The sequence below is a fragment of the Mirounga leonina genome, unplaced genomic scaffold, assembly GCF_011800145.1.
Source record: "Mirounga leonina isolate KUSES-001 unplaced genomic scaffold, KU_Mleo_1.0 Mir_168, whole genome shotgun sequence".
NCBI classification, from domain to species: Eukaryota; Metazoa; Chordata; class Mammalia; order Carnivora; family Phocidae; genus Mirounga; species Mirounga leonina.
The window spans coordinates 70,077,508-70,105,501 of record NW_023270426.1 but is presented as its reverse complement, the minus strand read 5'-3'; the positions used below and the strand labels follow the sequence as shown (position 1 = coordinate 70,105,501).

At 35.4% G+C, this 27,994-nt stretch overlaps 1 protein-coding gene across 3 annotated transcripts; it reads left to right on the top strand.

The window, feature by feature from the left end:
- Positions 1 to 5: 5 nt before the first annotated feature.
- GIN1 (gypsy retrotransposon integrase 1) lies at positions 6 to 27,895 on the top strand. 3 transcript variants are annotated; one of them, XM_035014997.1, is made up of 9 exons: positions 6 to 85; positions 9,563 to 9,708; positions 11,545 to 11,738; positions 13,832 to 14,137; positions 19,093 to 19,284; positions 19,383 to 19,559; positions 20,052 to 20,337; positions 22,871 to 22,932; positions 26,990 to 27,018. In XM_035014997.1, exons 2-8 carry the CDS (start codon positions 9,567 to 9,569, stop codon positions 22,927 to 22,929), a joined length of 1,356 nt encoding a protein of 451 aa, XP_034870888.1. In that variant the 5' UTR covers positions 6 to 85; positions 9,563 to 9,566; the 3' UTR covers positions 22,930 to 22,932; positions 26,990 to 27,018. The 3 variants fall into 3 exon arrangements, with proteins under 3 accessions (XP_034870888.1, XP_034870887.1, XP_034870889.1); XM_035014996.1 differs by lacking the exon at positions 22,871 to 22,932 and having other exon boundaries at positions 26,990 to 27,895; XM_035014998.1 differs by lacking the exons at positions 6 to 85; positions 9,563 to 9,708; positions 22,871 to 22,932 and having other exon boundaries at positions 11,648 to 11,734; positions 26,990 to 27,895.
- Positions 27,896 to 27,994: the final 99 nt, after the last annotated feature.

The window sequence follows — 27,994 nt, the reverse complement described above, 5'->3', positions numbered from 1 at the left end:
ACACCGGTAGTTCCGTTTCCGGCAGCACCAGATAAGTCGCGAGAGGAAGCTTAGACCCTGTCGTTTGCGTTTAGGACCACTTTCGGTGAGTGGTCGTTCCGGTGTGCTTTGTTATATCTAGTGATTTTTAAAGTGAGGCATCACCTGACAGTAATTTCAAAACCATTGCATCGACTGGTTTAAGGACGGTTTTAATTGACTGTGGAGAGTGCGCAGGCGCTCTTGGGGCTAGAGGGCCTTGCTTGGGCGTTGCGGTGTCCCGCGCCGGCTGAGTCGAAAAGGGGCGAGTTCTGGAGTCGGGCGTGGGGAGGTGCTTCGTCTGTGTAACCGAGTTTTACTTGAGATCGTTTTCCTGATCATGCTAAGTTTAGCTGGACCTTGCCCTTAAGAGTTGATTAACGAGCCATTAAAACTCCCGGGAAATGCTCTCTGATAGTTAAAGTAGCGTCCGAGACCGCGAGCAGGTTCAAAAGTTGACCGCCGCTAAAGAATTCTCCCGCTTACTTTACCATAGTTGTCATTTAATCTAGAATATTACCCTTTTGCCCCAAATTAAAACCGCGTGGCGGGGAGAATCGCGAGTTCAAGGGAGAATCTTGTCCGGTAGTTTTTTGTTTTGTTTTGTTTTAAGATTTTATTTATTTACGAGAGAGAGCATGAGAGGGAGGAGGGTCAGAGGGAGAAGCAGACTCCCTGCTGAGCAGGGAGCCCGATGCGGGACTCGATCCCGTGACTCCGGGATCATGACCTGAGCCGAAGGCAGTCGCCCAACCGACTGAGCCACCCAGGTGCCCCCTTGTCCGGTAGTTTTAAAGGAAAACACTACCTCAGTGTGGTTTTTCCTTAAATGAGCGTTTCTGAGCCAAAGTAGAGAAATAATTTTCAAAATGGAAATTCATGTATCATATGTGGCTTTATATGTATGCGTATGGAGATGAAGGCATTTTTGTTAAGCGAACTTGTAGGTTGAAGTGAAGCCGATTAGAAGTGTTCTGGTGTAATTAGATTTCCCAGTCTTAGACATTATATAAAATTGTGCTCGTCTTTTTTTTCAGAGATTAAAGTAGACTAATTCAGAAGTAAAAGTTCTGATCACAAGTTAATATGTTTATTGAAATATTGCAAAATTTAAGTTTTTAAGCTGGAACACATGCATATTACAACTTTTTGGAGAGTTGTTGGCCTTGATGGGTTTTGTCCAATTCTCATTTTATTTAAAGTGCTACTTAACTGCCTTACTTCTTGCATACACAAGATAAAATTAAATGAATTAAGCAATAAATATTTACACAATACTTATTGATTTTATTTGACGTTGTATTAGGGACCTAGTGTTAAAGTTCAACTAAATTTGAACCTGACAGTTCCTCTTGCAAAATTAGAAGTTGTAATCAGCCACCTTCACCTCCTCTTCTCATCCCTACATATTTTAATACACAAGTACTTATTTTAACACAAATTTTTAAAAATAAGAACTATTTAAAGAAGGCTTAATCTTCATTTTGGTAACATAAGTCACTTAATTCTCCCTTGTAAATAATACTTTTGTTTAATATTTGGTTATAGGAAGATATTTTATTTATGTTTGTTCTAATATTACAGCTTAAAGCTTTTTTCTCATACTACTCAGATGGTTTTTAGGGATCAAATGGTGAGTGTATTTTGAAAAGAAAAAAACTACTGGTTCTTTAAATTATTCCCATATATAAATGCCAAATATTAGCAGCAAATTTTTTATTTGGAGGATGATTTTCCTTTTTGTGAACTGATTTTTCTCATGTATTTAAGCTTCTGAACCACATTAGACTATAAACTCATTATAAAGTATACAACTCTTGAGTCTTCTGGGTTTCCTGGTTAGCAGTAAAACATAAACATTACCATAAAACATTAATCACCATTAGTGAAAATGAGATTTTAAAATCTTTTTCCTTGTAGATAAAGGTTTTGAGAAAGGAAAGTGTTTTCTATTACTTTGAACAGCTTGATATGAATGATAACAATAAATATTTTAACAGTAATTATATATTGAATTACCATTTGCAAAAGACTTTTCAAATCCTTAATCTCATTGATCCTGATATTTATGGAAAAGGAGGGATAAGTATTATTTTCTTTTTTCAAATGTGGATACTGAAGCTTAAGTAACTCATACACCAGAAATTTTGACTCCTAAAAGCCATGACTTCTTAGACACACCCTACGTATAGTGCCCTGTATATATATATATATGTGTGTGTATGTGTGTGTATATATAAGTGAAGTAATGTTTTCCTAAGTGAAATAGCAATTACGTTTGAAACGTGCTCTTTTTTTTAATTCACTGCTATCTTTCCTGTGAGAAAAGGCAAATAATTCTTTGCTCATTCACAAATATGTGAATGTCCACTGTGTCCCAAACTATGTGAAATGATGTAAACATTAAAAATTAATAACTTTGTCACTTCTCATATGTAATCTGAATTATTAATTACAAAATCATTTTATAACTTAACTAGCAGAGGCCTCAACCAAGTCTTATGAAATCTGAGGTTGACAATAATGAAGTTATTAGTGTAGCAGGGGGAAAAAGCCAACAAAATTTGAAGCCCCAGAAAACAAGGTTCAAATGTCAGTGCCTCCACTCACTGTGTTGCTTTGAGCAAATTGGGTAATCTCTCTGAAACTCTTTTCTTATAAAGTGGATATACAGCTAGTGCATACTTCATAGGATGTTGTGAGGATCATCACAGTAAAGCATTGTATAAATGTTTGCAGTTCTTAAAAATTGCCTTTGCAGTTAATTAAAAAATTCTCCTTTAATTAAAAGAAATTGTTCCCTGTCCCTGTAGTTTTGGCTTTTTCAGATGTCATTTAAATAATAGCATATAGTGTGTAGCCTTTTGTGTCTGACTTTTTTCATTTAGCATAAAAATCATTATGATTTTTAAGATTTATCCCGATTGTTAAGTATATTTTTAGTTCCTTATCAGTGCTGAGTAGTATTTCACCATATGGATCTACCATAATTTGTTTATTCACTCACCAGTTGATGAACATTTGGTTTGTTTTCAGATTTCAGCTGGGAATAAAGCTTCTAGAAACAGTCACATACACATTTTGTGTGGATATATACTTTCATTTCTCTTGAGTTAAAACTGTTTTCCAGCATGTTTGTTCCATTTTGTATTCTCACCAGCAAGGCTCTGTATCCTTGGTAGTACTTACATTGTTAGGTTTTGTTTCTTTTTTGTTGTTTTTTTGCCTTTTTGATGGATGTATAGCAGTATTTTAGTTTTTATTTGCATTTTTAAATGTCTCATTGTGTTGAGCATGTTTTCATGTGTTATTTGCAAATCATATTTTCTTTGATGAAAGGTCTGTTCAAATCTTTTGCCCATTTTTTAAATTGGATTATTTGTACCTTATTGTTGAGATTTAAGAATTCTTTACAAATTCTTTGCCATGATGGGGATGGAGCTCGAATATTATACTAGGTCAAATAAGTCACTTAGAGAAAGACAAATACCATATTTCACTGGGATGTGGAATTTAAGAAACAAAACAGATGAACATAGGGGAAGAAAAAAAAGAGAGGGAAGCAAACCATAAGAGACTCTTAACTATAGAGAACAAACTGAAGGTTGGTGGAGGGAGGTGGGCAGGGGATGGGCTAAATAGGTGATGGGGGTATTAAGGAGCACACTTGCGATGAGCACTGGGTGTTATATGTAAGTGATGAATTACTAAATTCTACACCTGAAACCAATTTTACCATGTATTTTAACTAACTAGAATTTAAATAAAAACTTGAAAAAAATAAGAGTTCTTTAAAGTTCTGAAAACAAGTTTTTTATTATATTTGTGTACTGCAGACATTTCTTCCAGCTGTGATTGTTCTTTTCACTTTCTTAAAATTGCCTTTAAAAGAACAAAAGTTTTTGGGGGTGCCTGTGTGGTGCAGTTGATTAAGCATCTGACTCTTGATTTCAGCTCAGGTCATGATCTCGGAGTCATGAGATCAAGCTCCAGCAATGGGCTTCATGCTGAGGGGGTTTCTGCTTGAGAGTCTTTCCCTCTGCCCCTCCCCCCCCACTCGTGCTCTCTCTCTCTGTCTCAAATAAATAAATAAATCTTTTAAAAAAATGAAAGAACAAAAGATTTTTGATTTTTTTTTATTTAACTTTGTATTCCCATAACCTAGTGCATATAAGGATTTAAGGACTTGGTAAATGAATGAACAAATAAAAAGTTATATGGATGAAAGGCCTAACTGTAGGAGAGAGTAAAACATAGGAAGTTCTACAACGGTACAGAGAAAGTCAGGAGAGGTTGAGATCACTTCAGATTCAGATATCATGGAAGGCTTGCTTCAGTGAGGTGCTAGAGATTTATTTTGAAAACTGGTTAAGACTTAACCAGATAGGGGCGTCTGGGTGGCTCAGTTGGTTAAGCGTCTGCCTTCTACTCAGGTCATGATAGCTGAGTCCAGGGATTGAGCCCTGAATCGGGCTTCCTGCTCAGCAGGGAGTCTGCTTCTCTCTCTCTCATAAATAAATAAAATCTTTTTAAAAAAGGATTTGATAAGATAGAATTGGAAGGATAAACCATTCACAGGGGAAATGGTGACATAAACCAAGGTACAGAGAATGGTTGGGATGTGGACAAAGGTATATAAAGAAGAGAGAGGAGAAACTGTAAGGCTTGTTTCTTGCCAGGTTGTAGAGGCTTGGCTAAGTAGTTCAGACTTTGTAAGCAGTGGAGATGGCCAGGAGCAGTCTAATAGTGTCTACTCTAATAATTCATTTGGAAGATAAAAATGTGCTTAGGACAATGAATAGTTTAAATTAAGATTCAAGGTAAATGTGTCAAACAAATGATCACCCCTTTAATGTTCTCTTCTTTACTAAGACAGCTGACCCTTATATAACACACTTGTGAAATATGAAAATATGTAGAAATTTTCTGATTTTTATGTCTTCCACCATTAGAAGAGTCCACTCTACCTTAATGATGACCAAAAAAACAAAAAACAAAAAGCCGAAAACCTCAAAGAACTCAGTCTCCAAAATGTTGTTTATTGATTTCTTCTACTCCTTGACCTTTTGTACTATGGGCTTGCTCTGAGGAGAGTGAATTATTCTATTTTGATGTATTTTCAGTTCTTTAAAAGTTAAGGGTTTGAAAGTGGAGAGGTTAATTTCAGTGAATAGACTTTACTGAACATTAATCTTTGTTCATGTATTTTAGGTAGGAGAGCCAAGAGTATCCTCATAGCACAGATTCTTGAATGTACTGAGGGCTTCATCTTATATTGAGTAATTAGAGAAAAGGTTTTCTGGTATCCCCAGTGCTATATACTGAATGTTTGTGTGTCCCTCCCCTCACCCCCCCCCCCCCCAAATCTGTATGTTGAAATCATAACCACCAGTGTGATGGTATTTAGAGGTGATGCCTTTGAAAAGGGATGAGGTCATGAGGATGCAGCCATCAAGAATGGAATTAGCGCCCTTCATTGTTGTTGTTTTTTAAAGTAGTCTCCATGCCCATCATGGAGCCCAATGTGAGGCTTGAACTCACAGCCCTGAGATCAAGACCTTAGCTGAGATCAAGAGTCAGATACTTAACAGACTGAGCCACCCAGGCGCCCCGGAATTAGTGCCCTTTTAAAAGAGAGGTCAGCTCTCCAGCACCTTCTGTTATGTGAAGACAAAGCAAAGAGGTAATCTGTGAACCAGGAAGCAAACTTTGACCAGACAGTGAATCTGCCAGCTTGTGTTTGGACTTTTTACCTCTAGAACTGTGAGAAATAAATGTTTGTTGTTAATAAGCAACCCAGTCTATGGTATATTGTTATAGCACCCCAAATGGACTAAGACACCCTAGAGAATTGGAGGGGGCAGTTGGGGGAACTTAAAAGAAGTTTTTAAGTATAAGGACAAAATAATGGACATCAGTGTGGTTTAGGGAGACATTCATGTTGTCCAATAGCCAGGTTTTTTCTACCAGTAACAATTACCCATACCCCTATGTGTTATGGGACCTGTATTTTGTCTAAGGTGTAAGAGTTTAGTATATGTGCTGCCGAAGCGAGCACTAAGGTATAAGAGTTTAGTGTTTTGCTCCTGGAGGCTTTTTATAGGCCTGAAACGGCCTTGTCTTTTTAAGGTTCTTCAGGTTTTGCAACCTTTACTGATCTCTGAAAGGGAGGCAATAAAGGATTTTATCTTATTTGTTAAATCACTTCTTCCTCCAGATAACCATGCTCAGCTGCTGTCTAGGATTTGACGTTTCAAGGTTTTCTTTTAGATGGTTTAGAACATTGTTGGTTCCAAAAGCCCTTCACAGAAAATAATAATTTGGGGTCATATATTTTACAGAATATAGACCCTAGCGATTTAATCTAAAATGAGAAATGGCAGGGTGCCTGGCTGGCTCTGTGAGTGGGGCATGTGACTCTTGATCTGGGTGTTGTGGGTTTCAGTCCCATGTTGGGTGTAGAGATTACTTAAAGATAAAATCTTTAAGAAATAAAATGAGAGGGGTGCCTGGGTGGCTCAGTTGTTAAGCGTCTGCCTTCGGCTCAGGTCATGATCCCAGGGTCCTGGGATCGAGCCTCACATCGGGCTCCCTGCTCAGCAGGAAGCCTGCTTCTCCCTCTCCCATTCCCCCTGCTTGTGTTCCCTATCTCGCTGTCTCTCTCTCTCTCTGTCAAATAAATAAATAAAATCTTAAAAAAGAAATGAGAAAGGACAGTTTTTTCTCTCCCGTGGACTTGGAAGAGCTTGAGTCAGTGTACCCTGGAGTCGAAAATAGGATAAACGATTTTTGCTTGTTGGTTTGTTTTAAGAGTTGAGGAGGTTTAATACAGAGCTAGAGTGACAAGCAGGCAAATGGTTAGGTAGTCTGTAGAGTCTGTATCCCTACTTGATACCACACAAGTTTTCCTAAAATGAAAATTGATGAAGTGTGGAAGTTTGCCATAGAATCATTTGGCAGGGGAAAAACCATAATGAAGATGACATTAAAGTAAAGCCATCAAGAGGTCTTCTGTGACAGATTGGGTGGGTGGTGGGGGTCAGGGGGAATGGTGTACTTCACCAAAGACAGTTTGAAAAGAACTAAGAGGTAGAGCATCATGGAACTTGAAAACAGGGCCACAGGACAAGGTCTGAGTATATACATAGTAAAATCTCTCGATGCCTTTACTATTTCCAGTTAGGGGTTATTATGACTACAAAAAATTTGTGAACATTTTTGTACACATCTTTTGATAGTCATGTATTCATTTCACTGAGGTATAAACTTGAAAGTAGATTTGTCAAGTCCTTAGGGTAGACAAGTGTTTAGTTAGAAGAAACTCAATTTTCCAAGGTAGCGGTAGCCTTTTGCACTCCCACCATGTGTGTTTCATTTGTTACCCGTCCTTACAGCTGGCGTTGTCTGTGTTTTTAATTTTACCCTTTTTGATAGTGTGTAGTTACAAAAATTATGACTTTTTAATTTGCTTTTTGGAGTAATGATGTTGATTTTCACTTGCTTATTAACCATTTGGGTATTTTTTTTTTTTTTTGAAGTGCCGTGTAAGATTTTACTCCCATTTTTTAAGTTGGGTTTTTATCATTTTCTTTTTGATTTGTGGTTGTTTATATATGCTGCGTATGAGTCCTTTGTTAGATATATATATATATTAAAGATATCTTCTGCCAGTCTGTGATTACCTTTTTCTTTCCTTAAAGATGTCTCTTGAATAGGTTGTGATTTTGATGAAGTGCAATTTGTTATAATTTTTCTTCTTCTAAGAATAGTGTTTTTTGTGTCCTGTTTAAGAGATCTTTATATATCCCATAAAATAGCTTGCACTGTGCTGACCCAAGAGATATTATAAATGTACTGATATCCTCACTGGAAGTTATAAAAAGATCAGAAAGATGGTTATTGAATGTGGAAAGTGCTGTGTCATAGGGGAAGAGACTTAATAGGCTATTTAAGCCATAGGTTCCTAGGCACAGTCTATTCTTTTTTATTCTAAACATTCCCTCTGCAGTAATACTCTCTTGTAGCCTCATCCCTAGATCTTCTAGTGATCAGTAAACATCAATATTGTTTTTAGAAATTAAAAATTTTAGGCATTTGGGTCAGAGTCCTGGTAGGAAACAGAAGATAGGGGATAGGGACACCTGGGTGACTCTGTCAGTTAAGCATCTGCCTTCGGCTCAGGTCATGATCCCAGGGTTCCGGGATCATGAGTTGGGCTCCCTGCCCAGCGGGGAGCCTGCTTCTCCCTCTCCACCCCCACCCCCCTGCTCATGCTCTCTCTTGCTCTCTCTCAAATAAATAAAATCTTAAAAAAAAAAAAAAAAGGAAACAGAAGATACATTCCCTGGAAATTTGAAGAAAATTAAGTTCTTATTTAAAGACCAAAGAACAGGGTCAAAGAAATCAACGTGGTCCCTGGAGATTAGTAACAGTAGGGAATAATGATGGAATAGTGCCCCTGAATTAGCAAAAAGAAGAAATAATGTTACAAACTTCCAGTGAGAACTAAAGACATGGAAGATGGGCTACTCAAGAGGAGCTGTAGTTGTAGAGGGTTGCAGCCTCAATTAAGGAAGGACCTGGGAAATAAATATCCTGACCTCTTCTGCGTTCTGATTTGCCTCCTGGTACCTCCCACTGGACAAGCCTAATCAGAAAACTATAAATGCAGTTTTCAAGGGTCAGTCTCCTAGGGCACAGTAGCAGGGAAAGAAAGGCCAAAAATTGATCTGGATGGGTGGGGGTGGTGGCAAACAGAATAATCTGCACAGAATAGTTTCTTTCACCTAAAAATATGAATGAAAGGGGCTTTTTTTCTTTTTAACTTAATGGTTTCCCATATAATTTATGGTCTAAAATAGACAAATTTTATTTTGTTTTGTTTTGTTTTCGCCAATGCGGCCAGAGTTTTCTTTATAATATAGAGAAAATATGTACAGGACCAAAAATCATTTCTATTCAAGAAAAAGCAGCTTATATGTAGTTCAGAAGAGTATATGAGATCTAGCATAGCTAAATATCATCTCTGTCATTTATCGTTTAAACATTTCCAAAATAGATCTTTTTCATAAATTACTTGGACTTTTTTTTTTTGCATTTTGCAATGACCATGAATGTATTTGGAAGGAAAAAAAACTGTTTCTCCCCTTTATAACCTACCATGTATTTAAATGTCACATAACAGAACCATTCTATGTAAGTAACATTTCAACTGATGGTAGTGAGAGACTTTACACAAAACTTTTTAAAGTGTAGTTATTTATTTTGTTTTTTCCCAGTATGTGGAAAATTTTCAGCATTTCTTTTCACATGGAAAGAGACAAGATAATGTGTCATGATATATCTCAAAAATAGCTTTTGAATATTTTAGTTCATATACATCACACAGTTCCTTTTCTGTACTATATTTATCTCCATCACAGATAATATTCTGGGAATGTTCAATTGATATGTAAGCAGAAATATGACAGAAGCCTGAACTGAAATAGCAACTGAATGAGCTTATTTATCATTTAAATTATATCTTTAAATATCTTTTACCTAGTTTCATGATGGTCCGTAGTGGAAAAAATGGTGACCTTCATCTTAAACAGATTGCATATTATAAACGAACTGGTGAATATCATCCAACTACACTACCAAGTGAAAGAAGTGGCATAAGAAGAGCAGCAAAAAAATTTATCTTCAAAGGTAACACTGGGGTGCCTGGGTGGCACAGTTGGTTAAGCATCCGACTCTTGATTTTGGCTCAGGTCATGATCTCAGGGTCCTGAGATGGAGCTGGGTGTCGGGCTCTGGGCTGGGTGTGGAGCCTGTTTAAGATTCTCTCTCCCTCTCCCACTAACCTCTCCCCCTCTCCCCAACCCACTCTCTCTCTCTCAAAAAAAAAAAAAAAGAAAGAAAAGAAACAAAGGTAACCTTTATGCCCCAAGTGTAGAGTTAATATAGATGCTTTTCCATGTGTTCTTTGTGGAATACTGAGAATTTTCTGCGGTAACTTGTTGCTTAACAATTATCGATGTAATTGATGATGCCACTCAGTCAAAAGCAAAATAAAAATCACAGTGAACTAACTGAATGCCAGTAAGCATGAAAAGGGCATTTTAAATCATAGACAGAAAATGATACCATGAAAAAAAAAAAAAACACTCACCTAAATTAACCTCTCATGCTCTTTTCCTCAGGTAGTTCCTACTTTAATGGCATTTCCTAGCACTTATGTCACTATCGATGAAGAGCTTATTTGATGCTGATATGAAAATGTTGACGTTAACTTTTTACCATATTTATTTCTGTGGTCTCCCCGCCATCAGATATTTTCAGGATCACATTCATTTTTGGATACCTAATCTCCCTGAATGGATTAAATATTTGAAAGGCAATAGAAAATTTATGTTGAAAGATTATGGTAATTTTTCCTTCTTTCTCCTCTTCCTTAAAAGGGAAGAGAAGTTTGCGATGAAATAAGCCAGAAGTTAGATCACCAGACAACTAAATGAATATTGGTGCTATTAATTAATGGGAGTTTTGCCTCTAGGTATAAAATCATGCTTCCTGAAAAGCAGTTCAAGAAACCTTTAAAATAATATATAAATACCTCCTCATATCTCTCTGTGTATATCCCTTCCTATAACTCCTTTATACTTCATAAGTACACCTATTACCTCTTAGTAAAGTTATGATTCATTCATTCATTTATTTATTTAAACATTTATGCAACAAATGTTTTCCAAGTTCCTACTGTGTGTCAGTCACATTTTAGGCCTAATACTCTGATGAATAAGGCACATAAGGTTCCTGCCCTTAAGTTGCTTACCTTCTAATTGAAGGAAGGAATGTTTCACTCAGCATATGCTTAATTAAACACATTCGTAACTTAGTGCTGTATTTTGGAGTTTGAATAGCTACCTCATCCACACTGGAGAGATAGTGATTCTTTCCCTACCTCAGTTGCTTTCCAGCTGTGGCTTCTTCTCAGGTGCCCTCCAAAGGAAAACAGAGAACGGTCTTAAGGATTAAGGTTCTCTTACTTTCCTGCTTTACAAATCTCACCTCCTGTTCAAATCTAGAAAAACTTAACAGTGTGGTTGCTTACAAAAATGTAAGTTATGGTGAAACACTATTTTGGAAAATTCTGTTCCAGAAGTTGCTTATCTGTACATAATTCATCTGCTAATTCATGCCATTTTTAGGAGATGCCTGCAAGTATTTTTCCAGTTTGAGTACTCCCATAGAAAGATAATTTCATACTCCTATAGTTATCACATGTTTTGGTGAACAAACTAGCTCCACTGGTATAGATAGCTACAAAATTATAGCAACTAGTGATCCTCCTACATATCAAGTAAGCATAACAGCTGAGGACCTTTCAGGTTGTATGGATGCCTTACATATAAATATTCTTAGGGGGGAAAAAGATTTTTAAAAACCATAATGGTTTGATGATAAGGCTTTGATTAGATTATCTTAAAATTATACTGATCTCTAAAAATTGCAGTCATGTCTTTTTGTTATTATTTATTCCAGAAAAAAAGCTGTTTTATGTTGGAAAAGACAGAAAACAAAATCGTTTGGTAATTGTTTCAGAAGAAGAAAAAAAGAAAGTCTTAAGAGAATGCCATGAAAATGACACTGGAGCTCATCATGGCATATCCAGGACCCTTACTCTAGTGGAATCCAATTATTACTGGACTTCTGTGACCAATGATGTCAAACAGTGGGTATGGCTTATATATTAAGAATATTTTAAATAATACCTTTGTAGTAGATATCCAAAATTCATTATTGCTCCAGATTTACTCTGGATATTACCTCTTGTTAAGTACTTTTTGTATGGGTAGTGTTTGTACAAAAACATTTAAAAGGAGTTTTACTTCCCATCAGAATTCTCCTTTGGGGCGCCTGGGTCGCTCAGTCAGTTAAGCGCCTGACTCTTGATTTCAGCTCAGGTCATGATCTCAGCCCACTTGGGGCTCCGCACTGGGCATGAAGCCTGCTTAAGATTCTCTCTCTCCCTCTTCCCCTCCCCCCTCCTTCTCTAAAAAAAAGAAAAAAAAGAAATCAGTTTTTCAGAATTCTCCTTTAAAATCACTAAAGTATAATTTGAACTAAAACATTATTTAAATATTTGAAAAATAGCATATTTAATAGGTTATTTATAAACAGATTTTCATCATTGAACTCTTTATGTATCACAGAATTCAAATGGGGCTGAAATTCCTTTGACTAAATGATTACCTCTTTGATGGCAGTCAGATAATCTTTTCTTGAGAGGAGAATCTGTTCATAGGTCAGGTCCAGTGTGTGCTCTCTTCTTTTGTGCATATCTCATCTTGATGTAAAAAATGTCAAATATGGCAGAGACCCAAAACCAACTAAAGGCAAAATCAAGTTGTAAAAATGATGAAATTAGTCTGAGTTTTGTAACTTTATAACTTATTTCAACCTTCAGCTTCTTATAGGATATAGGAATTCTGGTATTCTTACTGGTAGATCATCTGATCCCTACTCTTTCTAGTGTACTCTATATGACTTGGTATCTATGTGAGAATCCTTTTAATAATTATAATAGTATATCAAAAGATTGTCATTTCAGGTATAAAGAACTAAACCAACATTTAAATAGCATTTGTAAGTTATCAGTTTGTAGTCTGTGCATGTATTCCAAGACCTCAATATTTGTATTTGCCTTTAGAACCTGCCACACATTCCTTTGATCTTGTCAAATCTTTATCATTTGAGAATGGATATGATTTTTAGAAATAGAGGTTATTTATGATGAAAGCTAGTAGATAAATTGGACAATAAAACTTTTGATTAAAAGTAACTAATGCAAAGAGAGTTTATAAAATTTTGTTCACAAGTTGGTTTGAAGGTGGTTTCCAAAGTGGAATTCTAGAAATATGTTGAACATTGGCACCATCCATATGTTAATCAGTTCTCATCCCACTCACATTAAAAGCTCCATGGCAGCATGGGCTCTATTTTTGTTCTGTTTTCCTGGGGCCTTGAGGAATTGCTGGCATCTGTAAGTATTTTTTTAATAAAATTATGTTTTAATAAATACTATTGAAATAGATCAGTGAATGAATTTATTAGAATGATAACTGATGAATCACAGACCTGTACCTCTGAAACAAATAATACATTATATGTTAAAAAAAAAAAAAAGATAGTAGGAAGGGAAAAATGAAGGGGGGGGAATAGGAAGGGGAGATGAACCATGAGAGACTATGGACTCTGAGAAACAAACTGAGGGTTCTAGAGGGGAGGGGCGTGGGGGATGGGTTAGCCCAGTGATGGGTGTTAAGGAGGGCACGTATTGAATGGAGCACTGGGTGTTATACGCAAACAATGAATCATGGAACACTACATCAAAAACTAGTGATGTATGGTGATTAACATAATAAAATAAAATTTAAAAAAGGAATGATAACTTTAAAAGAAAACATCTTTTACTTATAGAAATTATTGTGTATTCAGATACTGACTTAAAAATATAACAAATTTGATGTAAGAAATTGGTTTTAAGATTTATTTACATAATATTTGTTGACTGTAAACTAGAATTATGTTCTATGTGAATAAGACCCCTTAAAGTAGTCAGTGGATTGTAATAGCAAGTCATATTTGCTTGTTTTTCTGAACAGAAGGTTTTATTCTATTCTGAGAATAGTCTAAAAGTTTCTCCTTCGAAACACAAAGTAACTATAAACAATTTTAATAAAAACTTCATATTTATAAGACTGCTTTTATTATGTTGAATATATTAACATCTATATATCTTTTTTCTTATTGTGTGTCTGTTTTATAGGTATATGCTTGTCAGCATTGCCAAGTGGCAAAAAATACAGTTATTCTAGCACCTAAACAGCACCTTCTCAAGGTGGAGAATCCATGGAGTATAGTTACTGTTGATCTGATGGGCCCATTTCATGCAAGCAACAGAAGTCACGTTTATACTATAATCATGACAGATTTGTTCACAAAGTGGGTTGTGATTTTGCCTCTCTGTGATGTTTCAGCATCAGAAATTTCTAAAGCTATTATCAATATATTTTTCTTATATGGACCGCCTCAGAAAATAATAATGGACCAAAGAGAAGAGTTCATTCATGAGGTAAGACAAATAATTAGTTAGGTCTAAGAGCATATTTTACTTACCTTCAATGCCTAGCACACCTGTGCATTATAGGTTCTTAGTAAGTTTATATAAACTGCTACAGGTATAGAGGTTTAATATTGTATAGCACAAAAGTAGCTGGACTGGAAACTTAAGAGACCAGGATTTTTGTATTAATTGTGCAACTAAGTAATTGTAAATCTGTCTTCAGGTTTCCTAAAACTAAAATGAGGAAGTTGGACCAAATAATCCTTGTTTACTTCTAGCTTAAAAATTCTGTGATGGGGGGCCCCTGGCTGGTTCAGTGGGTAGAGCATGTGACTCTTGATCTCGGGGTTGGAAGTTCAAGCCCCACGTTGGGTGTAGAGATTACTTAAAAATAAAATCTTAAAAAAAAATTCTATGATTGACATATAGAGGGAGAATTGAGTAAATGGAGAAATATATCATGTTTATGAATGAGAATATTCAATATTGAAAGGTACTGATTTTTTCCCAAATCAAAATTAATTTATATAATTAATTTCTAATCAGCATTAATAAGGAGGGAGCTTATTTCTTGCCCTCATCTTTTTCCAGATTAAAGTTAACTTGAAAGAATATGCAAGCAAGAATATATATGAAAATTCTAAAAAAGGAATAGTGACTATGACACTTAAGGCATATTTTAAAATTTTCAAAATTAAACAGTACTGGTATAAGAAAAAAATCAGACACAGCCAGACATGTTTAATTCTGTTAACAAGGAGTTATAGCAAACACATGTAAAATGTTATCTACCAGGGAAGCTCTTTAGAGACACAGTGCCTAGGGTTTTTTTTTTAAGGTTAATCTTTTATTATTATTATTATTTGAGAGAGGGAGAGTGCAGAGGGAAAGTGAGAGGGAGAAGCATACTCCTCACTGAGCAGATCGCCCAATGTGGGGCTCGATCCCAGGACCCCAAGATTATGACCTGAGCCGAAGGTAGATGCTTAACCGACAGCCACTTAGGCACCCCTCAGTGCCTAGGATTTTTACTGGGAGCCGGTCACAAAGGCACCCTCTGCCTGGGCTTGTACCAGAATCCTAGATTCCTAAAGGAAAAAAGGTGTTCAGCATAAACTACCTTGTTTGTATAGTTTAAGCACTGTGAGCCATCTGTATCAGGGAATGATGGAAACCCTCCCAAAATCCCCAAGTTCCCAGCTCCTGAGTGGTTCAGTTGATTAAGTGTTTGACTCTTGATTTCACTCAGGTCATGATCTCAGGGTCCTGGGTTTGAGCCCCGTGTTGGCTCTGTGCTCAGCACGAGTCTGCTTGTCCCTCTCCCTCTCTGTTCCTTCCTCCGGCTCCCATGCATTTGCACATATGGCATGCTCCCCCCCCCCCCCCCCCCCCCGCCAAATAAGTAAATCTGTAAGAAATAAATAACAAACGTGGAAAAGTGTTCAAATTAAATAGGAATGAATACTGCAAACTAAGACCATTTTAACTTATCTGAAAAAAATAGTAATAATACTTAATTTTTTTTCTGGGGAATTGACCGAACATTCCAGATACTACATTATAGGGTGGTGGGATTCCTCTCATCTAGGATTGCTGAGGCACGTAGTCAAGAATAGTTGCCTTGAAGAGACACCCTGACCCATAGCCAAGTTCGTAGGAGCAAGCAGTAAGGTTGTTGCATTAAAGCTGAGACTTGAATGTGTTTTGTAACTATCACATAATCTTGCCTGCTGTGACTGACACAGCAATGGTCAAAATGAGGTGTATGAAACAATCCAGTTTATGGGATAACAATGTTAGAACTTCTGCTTATATTTCTTTTTTATCTAATAAATAAGAAAGAAAGGAAGTTTTGCTAATAATGTGTAGAGATGATTAATAGCATCCCAGATCGACAAGGCAGATGATTGTACATCACACATGATATATGAAGGTATCTTGAGAAAAGAGTAAGAATCCACAACATAAAAGAGGTTTATAGTAGTTCCCTTGCTCATTCTTGGTTTTCAGTAGTAATTGTGTTTCTGAATATCATCTAGTTTTGACCAAACTACTCCTCATGGAATAGTCATGTGGCTTAAGTTTCTTACAGTGAGAACAAGATAATACTAATAATGCAATTACCTGTCAACCACAAGAAAGTGATAGAGCTGACACTTCTACTTAACTTCTGGTACTAGTTCTTTTATAGAAACTTTAATGAGATGAAAACAAATATGAACTAATTGGATCTGATAGGAAATTGGTCACCAAAATTCAAAATATCAAGAAACTGATTTGAAATACTGATTTGCTTCCACCATATCTAATGAAAAGCCTCACCCTAAGTACATAAAGTGCTTAGAGATAAAAATAATGACAGTATGAAGCTATTATGAATCACCAGTTTTTCCAGTTATGTTTAAAGTCATGTGATAATCCAGGACTTTGGAAATTTTACCAAAGTTAACAGTAAATGTTTATAAGCCTCTTTTGTGAAGTTTAATAGCAAAAAAACTAAAAATCACAGATGATTGAGAAAATTTGTTCTTTTTGCTGTGATGTAAATGGCTTAAATATTAGCATAATGGTGACAAAATGATGTTTTCTTTTGTCAGCAAAAACGTACCAAACACTGCTGAAGTATTGAAATAAGATTAGAATATTACAATGTGGATGCATACAGTTTGTGTATTACAAACACAGTTGGATGAAAATATAGATGTTTCAATAAAGTGCACAGACTTTTTGTAAAACTCTAAAGGAAAGAAAATAAATGTTTCCAAAGGAAAATCTGCTTCTTTGATTTTAAAAATAGGTCTTATGGAAAACCAAAATTGTAACAACTAATAAAATGTCTGGTTTGATGGGAGAAAAAAAGGCTCTGGGGTTAGGTTATCAGGCTGGCATCCCACAAATGAATTCACTGAATCATTCTTAGGCAACAACCTCTTGAAACAAAGAAGTTGTTTGACCCTTTTCCAGAGCTCAGTCATTTAAAAGCATTGATTAAGACCTCAGATTGAGGCTGACTCAAATGATACCAATTCTCTGAGATTTTTTCTCTCTCTCTTTTTTTTTTTTTAAGATTTTATTTTTAAGTAATCTCTATACCCAATGTGGGGCTTGATCTTACAACCTGAAGATCAAGAGTCACATGCTCTACCCACTGAGCCAGCCAGGTGCCCCTCTAGGATTTTTTTTTTTTCCCTTCTTTTTTTTTTTTTTTTAAAGATACCTCTTTAACTACTTTTGAGTTAAAAGATTAAAAGAAGGGGTGCCTCGGTGGCGCAGTTAAGCATCCCACTCTTGGTTTCAGTTCAGGTCCTGATCTCGTGGTCATGAGACACGTCAGGCTCTACGCTCAGCACTGAATCTGCTTGGGATTCTCTCCCTCTTCCTCTGCTCCCTTCCCCTCCCCAACTCGTGCTGTCTCTCTCAAATAAATAAATAAATCTTTTTTTTTTTTTTTTTTTTTTAAGTTTCAAAGGTGGCAGCCTAAATTAGTACATATATCAGCTAGGAACTGTATTAGCTGCAAGTAAGAGAACTCCTCTCGTGCCCAATATATAAACTCCAAAAGGTAAAAGAAGGCCAGGCTGTCCAAGGTTGGAAGAGTAACCTGAATGTCTTTGGGAACCCATGCTTCTAGTTTTCTCTTCCACCATCTTTGAGATGTGACTCTCAGTCCTAGGTTCACAATTTGGCTGCCAGAGCCCATGCCACAAAAATCTATATTTCAGACAGAAAGAATGGGGAGGACAATAGATAAAATACCTAGTAGCAGCTGAGTCTACCCAACAACTTTTAAAAGCCCAATAACTTCCACTTATATCTTTTTGACCAAAACTATATCACATGACTACTCCTTTCTTACAAGGAAGCTTGGGAAATGTGGTTTTGGTTTTGGTAGGTTTTTTATTAGCTTTACCTTTTTAGTTACTGTGATACTACTTGTCTTCTTACAATTAGGCAATAAGAATACAATCTTTTATTTTATTTTTATTTTTTTTTTTTTAAAGATTTTATTTATTTATTTGAGAGAGAGAGAATGAGAGAGAGCACATGAGAGGGGGGAGGGCCAGAGGGAGAAGCAGACTCCCTGCCGAGCAGGGAGCCCGATGCGGGATTCGATCCAGGGACTCCAGGATCATGACCTGAGCCGAAGGCAGTCGCTTAACCAACTGAGCCACCCAGGCGCCCGAGAATACAATCTTTTAAAAGACAAGTTTATTAACCAAAAGTTTACCCAGTTAAAAATAATAATAAAAAATAATCTGAGGCATAAGGTGGGAAAAATAAGTTATTTTACATTTTACAGGCTTACTGTTTGAAGTTTTCTAAACTCATTTTGACTTTTTTTAGGCCCTGCAGATAATAAATATAACCACCACAATAATAATAACATTATAAGTTATAAAGTGCTTAATACTTGCCAATAACTGTTTTAGGTACTTTACAAACATCTACTCATATAATTCTCAAAAGGGTTCTGGGTAGGATCTTCCTCATTTTACAGATAGGAAACTGAGTACACAGAAGTTTAGTTACCTGCCAAAGTCATGTAACTATTAACTGGTTTATGTGACCTAGTGTTTATTTGAGAAATTGTCTGCTGAATTAAAATGTTATATGAACTCAGAGTTAGTGTTAAATTCTGTTCTTCCATTTCCTTGCTGTATATGTATGTTTGGCAAGGCACTTAACCTCCCAAAGCTTCTTATCTTTGAAATGGGGTTAATGAGAATTCATGATTGTTGTAAGGTATAACGACAGTAATGTAAAACATCTAGTGTATTGACCAGTAGATAGTAAGGACTCAATAAATGGTAATTGCAAAATATGGTATGTATGTTTTTATATAGAATGGGTATGGTTCAATGAAAAAGGCAAGATTCAGATTCTTTTGAAACCTTTCAGTCAAGCTCAAGTCCTAATCTCATTTAAAATATGAATTTTAAAGTCAACTTTTATATATTTTTCAGATCAATGTTGAACTGTGTGGATTGTTTGGCACAAAGCAAATTGTAATTTCTCATACCTCCCAAACTGTTAATCCAACTGAAAGTACACCTAGCACAATCAAAGCATTTCTTTCTAAACACTGTGCTGACCACCCAAACAACTGGGATGATCACCTATCAGCCATTTCATTTGCCTTCAATGTAACTCACTTGGTATGTGTCTTTTTATAATTCTGTACTTTTGAGTTATGACTGTTTCTTGGCTACATAAATAATTTATTACAAATCATTTTCCATTTTCCTTAAAATAGGAACCTCCTAAAAATACACCATATTTTCAAATGTTTAATCGCAATCCTTATATGCCTGAGACTTCAGATGTTCTTCATGAGGTGAATGGTGATGATACAAGTATGTTTGCCAAAATTTTAGGTGCAATTAAAGAAGCTGATAAAATAATGGAGAATAAGACAACTTCAGCAGGACAGGTGATTCTGTTTAATAGAAAACTATAATCTAAAAATCCATGAAGTAATTTTAAAATTTTCAGCATGCACACACACATACAGATGCACACACACATATGGTATACATATGATATACTAAAGCCAAATTTTTTTTCTGTTAAATTCTGCTTTTGTTTTGATTATGCAGTGTGCTTATTAGCTCTAAAATTCTGAGAGACAGTAAAGGGAAAACTTTGTTCTTTGCAATCAAGTAGAGCTGAATTCATATTCCTGATTTTGTTGCTTTCCAGTTGTTTGATTTGGGCCAATTACTTAACCTTTCTCCGTTTAACTTCTTTGTAAAGTTGGGGTAATGATACTAGTTTTGAAATATTACTTTCAGGATTAAATGGGATTCAATTTTGCTTTGTATTAGTATCTCAATAAGTAACCATCTTGTTATTATCTGCATTTACCTTCAGGAAACTACAGCTCTTTCATCCCTTTGTTCTCTCTTTTATTATGCTCTTGAAGATGGAGAACAACAATCCTGATGAACTGAATAAAAGCAAAATCATTGTTAAAAAGAAACCAAAGCAATTAAATCCATTTCGTTTAAAAGTGGGTCATGAAGTTTTAAGACAAAGGAAAAATTGGTGGAAGGACGGTCGTTTCCAGTCTGAATGGGTTGGACCTTGTGTCATAGACTATATTACAGAAAGTGGATGTGCTGTTCTGAGAGACAACACTGGGACTCGACTTAAAAGACCTATCAAAATGTCCCACCTTAAGCCCTATGTAAGAGAGTCCAGTGAACAAGGTAAGCATCTGTCATTTCTTTACATTTTTACTTTCTGTGAATGAGGAGGGAAGTTAAAAATAATATAAGAATCCACCCCCAACCCAGCCAAAACCCCTTCTCTTAGTTAGGTTTTCTTTTCCCTTCTCATTTTTATAAAATGTGGTATATAATTTTAGATCTCAGGTATTCTGTTTTATTAGAATGACTCTTCTGCAACTGTCAGGCTTGTAAGAGATCCTATTCTGATTTCTAGGGTACTTTTCACACATTTACCCCACAGTTCATGTAGGAGATACTAGACCTATTTGACAGAAGGAAGAATTACATCTTCTCGATTTTCACTTTCACAATATTTTGTCACTTTGTGTCTCGGTTTAACTTGAGAAAATACCAACTAAGATAAGTGATACCAAAACCAAACATACTATCCAGAATTCTGTTGTGAGATAAATATACTAGGGAACTTTAAAAAAAGTGATTAATTTTTGATGTTATGCCATAGTCAGGTCATGATAGATGCAGGGGAGGGTGTGGGGTGTGGTGTAACCAGAATGCTGTAAGGTGCTATAAGAGGAGGCGATAGCCTGAACAAGATTATACTTGCCCCCACATGTGGTTTTGAACAGTCAGAAGGATATCCTGATTTCTTTAACCCTTTCTTGCAGAGATTAAGAGATAAATGACATTTTGCTATGGCTTTCAGATTAAATTCCACTTAATGGAGACTGTTTTATTCTGTCCTATTGTAACTGATCCCTAGAGTTTCTCTGGGGTGGATAACTGAGAGGGAGTGAATTGGTACCTCAGCCAGTTAATTTTGCTTTTCCTATAAAGAAAAATAAAGCATCAATAATATTTGAATATGAGTAACAATTAGTGGAAGATGAATTTAGTACATTTTTAAACAACTGAGTTATTTAACAGGCATAAGTGAATATTACAAGAGCAACAGTAACAATATTTACACTTACCTTATTTTTTTAGGATAAAAGCCCTTGGGGGCTGCAGTAAATAGCTCAACGTTGCTTCTGATCTGGATCAAAACTCTCAAGTTAAAAACTCTTCCTACCTTTCCTTCTGCTTGTGACAGCCTGATTGCTCTATTAGTAAACTTACCTTGGACTGTTCTAATTCTGAAAGCTCGCAGTACCTTCATTCTCTTTGTTGGAAGATCGGCACTTTCATTCCTTGTACTTCTTTTCAGTACTGAGCTACCGTTTATGATTTCTGTCTTATGTAAGTTAAGTAGAAGAGAAAAAGATTATACAGGTACATGTTGTCCTTTCTTTAGCAAGATTTTCTCCCTAACCTCAGCATTTAGGACTCACTGCCTTCTAATGTGTTAGCCTTCCTTAATGAATACAAAATTTACATTTAGAATGTTGCTGTATCAGAATTTACTTCAACATTTTACAATTTGCTCTTGCCAAAGACTTTCTCAGAAAGGAGGCCAAACATTTTGCTACTCCTGCATATTTCAGAATCCAATTGAGTAGAACAGTTTCTAAACAGAGGAAGTCTAATTTTTCCCTCATGCTTGAATTCTCTGCACATATTTCTTCCAGTAATATAAAGGAAATTATAATATTAGTACCAGTACATGTAAGAAACTGAGGTAGATGGGTAAAATTGTTTTTTCTTGTTAACCAAAGGAAGTGTGACCTGGCCATCCTGGAATCTTGTTCTTGATTACTATTTGTTCCTTATTTTGTGTTTCTTTTCTTTGGAGAAATTCAAAATAAATGTGATTTCTGCCATCTTTTTCTTCAGTATCACATATTATCCTGCACATCTTTGCCTCAGAAGCTGATTTTAAAGAGTCCTTGAACAAAGTGTAAAGCAAACTAAATGCCTTTGAATGTCTTAAATCCTGTTCTTTCATTTGACATAAATTTGGAAGAGGTATAGCCAAAAGAACTATGAATTTGTCTGTCTGTACTTGTTATTGCTACTCTTACCAGCTGTGAGATCTCGTAGCTGTTTTAAAGACTCACTGTCCAAAGCAGATAAGCTTCTGTTGCCAACCACTTATCCACTCTTACCTAGAACATAACTTAGAGGGAGCACATTCAGTACTAGGTCTACAATATTTCTCTCTGCTATTTTAAGCAGGCCTATGTCATTTTGTGTCGTTCAATGCCAGGTACTTTTTCAAGACTAATTCTTTTAGTAAGTTTTAGGACATACCATTATATCTCTTTGTAATCATAATGTTCCCCTCTGAAAAGAAAAGTATTACTGACTCATTATTCTATCCAATATAGATTTTGAGTAGTTTTATTGTTTTATTTTGGATAGGAGTTGTGATAGATTTCTGTCTGCTGATTGCCCTTCACAGTTTCTGAGATGGTTTTCATTAGTTTATAAGTTTTCTATTGATACCATAACAAATTATCATAAATTTAATGGTTTAAAACAGGTCTTACAGTTCTATAGCTTAGAATTCCAACATAGATAGGTCTTACTGAGCTAAAATCAGGCATTGGTAGGGCTGTGTTCCTTTCTGGAGGCCCTAAAAAAGAACCTGTTTCCTTGCCTTTCCAACTTTTAGGGGCTGCCCACACTGCTTGGCTTGTGGTCTCCTGCCTCTGTCTTCAAAGCCAGCAATGACAGGTAGAGTCCTCCTCACATCACAAGTCACTGCAGCCTTCTCTTCTTCCCCCTTCTACAGTTAAGGACCCTTATTGTTGGGCCCACCTGGATAATGCAGGATAATCTCCCTATTTTAGGGTCAGCTGGTTATCAACCTTATTCCATCACTTCTCTATTTCTCCTTTGTCATGTAAGGTAATACATTTCCAGGGAGTTGTAGTACATGGACATCTTTAGGGGCCCATTATTCTCCCTACCACAGTTATGGTCTACATTCATGAAACAAAACAAATCTTAGTTCTTTATTATTAAGCCCATGATTTTTACTTTATTAACAAAGAGCCTCCCTTTGGACTCTGAGTTGTATCATCTTTAAACTGAGAGTCATTCAGTTCTCTGTTGTTAGTGTTGGTTATCTATCATAGTGACAATTACGTACTATCAGATTACAGTTATTTGTTGCTTTATCATAAGAAAGGGCGGGTATACTGGTGTGGCAATATATTCTAATAGTTCTAGGATATCAGGCTATGTATAGAATTAGTCTGGTCACCTCTTTTCAGAATAAGAAAATTTAGTATTCAAAAACCGTGTACTTTTCTTTATGTTTGATGAAATAAACTAATCCGAATCACTCTGACTTTTCTGAGACTTTAATTTTAACTTATATTTCTCCTTAGAGAAATTAAAAAATTTATTTCTTAATTTCATTTTTTTACTCCTTAAAACTACATAAGGAAAAGTAAGTCAAAACGGCTGATAACACCTTACCTTCGTTTGTAAAAACCTAAAGACTTAATTATTCAGTCTGGTCAAAACTGAAATAATGCTTTCATCAAACAAATGTCATAATGATAATTAAATTAATAGAATGAAAAAATAAGCTTATTATGTAATATGACTGAATAGAAAAATGCTTTAATATGGTATGTTTACCTCTCTCTCTCGGGGGCAATATTTATCTTGTTCTTTTTCATATCCCTAATTCAGGATTATCCTACATCAGTACTGACCAATAGATATATGTATAAAATACAAAAACTATGTAGTAATATAATTTTAAGTTTTCTAGTAGCCATGTTAAATTATAAAGAAATATGTGAAAATAATTTTAATAATATATTTGATATAACCTAGTGTATCTGATTATTATTTAATCGTATGTGTAGGGTCTCAAAAGTCTCTTTTCTGATAATTTTTGGTAATTTGTTTTGATGTTAAAGAGCATTTCTGTTGGCTCCAGTAGATTTAGACCATAGCAGGAGTTGAAACACATTTGACCCTTCTGAATGAATGAGAATTTGGGGGCTTTTTTCCTACACAAACAAGGCTTGAAATCTCCAGAGTAATTTTCCATTGCATATAAAGTGATTTGTGTGGAATTTGCCAGGTATAGTTCTTGTTCTCTACAGTTTTATTACAATAGGTACCTTTTTTTTTAAATAGGTACATTAAAATTTATCACTCATTTAAAAGAGAAAGTATGTGTACTATATAAAGACATATACATATATGGAGATATATGACACATAGAAGCTCTCCTCTTACAAACAAGTGAGGTTGATAAAGTCCATTTGTTTCAAAGTCTAGTGTAACTAAGAGGTGCTTAAGCTCAAGGTCTGTGAATGCATTTCCAGGACATCAAAGTGGCAACTTCTAAGAGCTTTATGTCTATGCATATTTCCCTATTGATACATATTTACTGGACATACTTTTCTAAAAGAGACTTGCTTTTATGTCTATGCATATTTCCCTATTGATACATATTTACTGGACATACTTTTCTAAAAGAGACTTGCTTTATCTGTATGGAAAATAATTTTTGAGACTGGAAACTTCCTTCATCAAAGATTTTTGTAAGGATCTTTGGAAATACCTTAAATCTATGGTATCTGCTGTCACCGATACTTTGCAGCATTGTGCAAGCCTTGAAATATGGAATTCCCATGGCTTATTTGAAAAATTTCATTAGCAATACTTTTATCGTACCTAACCTTTTTTTTTAAAGAGTTTATTTATTTATCTGAGAGAGAGAATGAGAGACAGAGAGCATGAGAGGGGGAGGGTCAGAGGGAGAAGCAGACTCCCCGCTGAGCAGGGAGCCCGATGCGGGACTCGATCCCAGGACTCCAGGATCATGGCCCGAGCTGAAGGCAGTTGCTTAACCAACTGAGCCACCCAGGCACCCCCATACCTAACCTTTTAAAGTTCTCTTATATATTAGTGTCTAGCTTTCTCCAGTATTACGAACCTAAGAGTGAACTTTGATGTTGAACCTCCTGCAACACATTCTAAAAGTGTTTCAAATGCATTGGTCATGTTTTTGCTCCATCTTGCTGCTCTTGGGCAATAACACTTCTCATGAGTTATATGATTTGGTTTTTATCTTTCAGAATTGTTCTCTTGTCCAGTAATTCATCCCATGCTAACATATAAAAATCAATTATCCATACTTTTGTTTTCATCATAAATATGTATATCTTACCATCTTTTTCAATCTAATTACTACTTTTGCATGAATAAGAATTGGTGGGGTAAAACTTGGAAAAACCTCTCAAAACTAAAATACCAAGTATACTTTGCCTAATGAAGAACAAAATGTACAAAACTAAATGTCCATACAAACTCAAGTCCACTTAGGCCATCTGTGGGTAGAGAGCAGCATGGCTTTGATCTTTTTAAGTTTTTAAATCAAAAGTTCTTAAGTGTGTAAACTTATGGGATTGGAATAGGTTCAGTGAGCTTTTCACATATTAGTACGAGAATGGGTTGAATAGGATCGTGTTCCAGGGTTTATTAGGAAATTTATCTGCTCTGAGAAACTTCCCTTGATTTCTGATCTAATGGGCAATTAATCTTCCTTTTGCTATTTCTTGAACTTAAAATTTGAGGGCTCTTTAAGCTATTAAAATCTTAAAGAGAATCATTAATGTTTTGGGAGAAAATCCAGAAAGAGAAGGCAGGGGTCCAGGAAGTTAATCATCTATGGTGGAAGAGTTCCTTGTTGTAATGAATTAAAATACCACGTAGGGAGGAATCCTTTTATATACATTAACCTTTTTTTATAAAGATGCTACTGCTTTGCCATCTGTTTAACATTCATATTAAGCATTTTTTTCCTGATAGTGATGATAAATTTGCTCAAAATAGAATTAAAGAAAAAAAAATAGAATTAAAGGGAAATTCCTTGTTAGTATTTCAGTATGAATTTAGCTCCACCTTAGAAATTCATGAGCATTTTGGTATTAAATTAGACTAAAATAGGCTAAGCATTTTAAACTGCCTACTTACATATAAGCCTGATGCTAGTAACTTCATCTTCATTTTAGTTTATAATTTCATATTATAAACAACTCAATATTATTGCCCTAATTATCAACAACTTGACATTATCCTAATATGGATTCTATGAAGATTAAAGTTACAATAAGGATTTAATTTGTTAAATATCTTTCAATATCCCATTAATTGACTCAGAAGTACCTTGCAAAAGTATGTTAAGCCTGTCATCATCAAAAATAGAGTTTTATAACTTTGCTTTTAATCTTTACCATAATCTTCAGCTGCTTCTACTCCCTCACACATACCTGCCAAAGACAGATCAAGGGAACAGGAAAAGTCGGTTCTTTTATTTATTTATTTTTAAACATTTTATTTATTTGACAGAGAGACAGTGAGAGAGGGAATACCAGCGGGGGGAGTGGGAGAGGGAGAAGCAGGCCTCCCACTGAGGTGGAGCAGGGAGCCTGATGCGGGGCTCGATCCCAGGACCCTGAGATCATGACCCGAGCCGAAGGCAGCTGCTTAACCAGCTGAGCCACCCAGGTGCCCCAGAGTTGGCTCTTTTAAAATCTTTGGTCTTTCCTGAATTCTATATATATGAACTGTCAAATGTATGTATCATTTTATTCATTCTTTGACATGTATATTTATTTAGTAGATAGGAGAACCCAACAGAAGTTAATCTTAGAGTTCATTTTTATTACTTGGGATTTTGTCCTCATTTAACATTGTTTAATTTTAAAATGATGTTTAATTGTAATTCTAAAAGGTGAACTTACGATGTTTCTTCTTTCAGACAGTCTTTATCTCTTACAAGGTTCAGTAGTGGCAGATCATGACTACATTGGATTGCCTGAAATTCCAGTTGGAGCATACCAAGCAAATATTCTGGTAGAAGATGCAACTACTGGCGTAGTCAATAATGAATTACTAACATCAAGCAAGGATCGTGAACTATTAGAATTTAGAAATGCCAAAATCTCTCCATTGATAGAAGATAGTACTCTTGAAAAGCAGACTTTCAGTCTGTTGGACTCTTCAAACCAAGTCCTTGAGTACTTAAGTTAGTAAATACCAAAATTCATGTAAAGTGCTTGTTTTTCTTTTTGAATCTTTATCTTTTCCATTTAAAAAAAGTTGTATAGAAGTGTCTTAACACGCTCTGAATGACTAAATCCTGAAGGTTTATTTTATAACTATTAATTTATCTAAACTTGTGTCATGTTTGAACGTCAGTACATATATGTAAAGGCAAAGGAAGCATATAATATATGGAATTCACTTTTTCTTATGAAAATAGACTAGGCAAAGCATGATTGCTTCTTAGGAAGGAAACTAAATTCCAGCTCAAGAGTATCAGATCTTTCTCTGGTATTGGTACCATGTTTTCAGTTTAATTGGCGGGGGGAGTATTTCTCCCCTTTAAAAAATAAGTTTGAACTGCCTAGAATGGGATTAATAAATATTTATTCAACTATAACAATGAATTAAGTGAAACTTGTTTGTGTCATTGGAACTTTTAAAAATACTATTGTAGGAAAGAATTTAGGATTGTTTAATGGGCTCTTATAGGACATTGATAATTTCACCTTCTAGGCTCAGAATTCATATTTGAATCTGTATATTGGTTTGAAAACATTTGTGCATTTCCATAACATGTATTAAAGTCAAAAGCACCCATTAATAAAATTTTTTTTCTGTAGTCTTGAGTAAATGCTAATGATAAAATAAGTACTATCAGATTTTAAACTATAAGCTCTATGATATTTATAACTTTATTCAACAAATATTTGTTATAAAG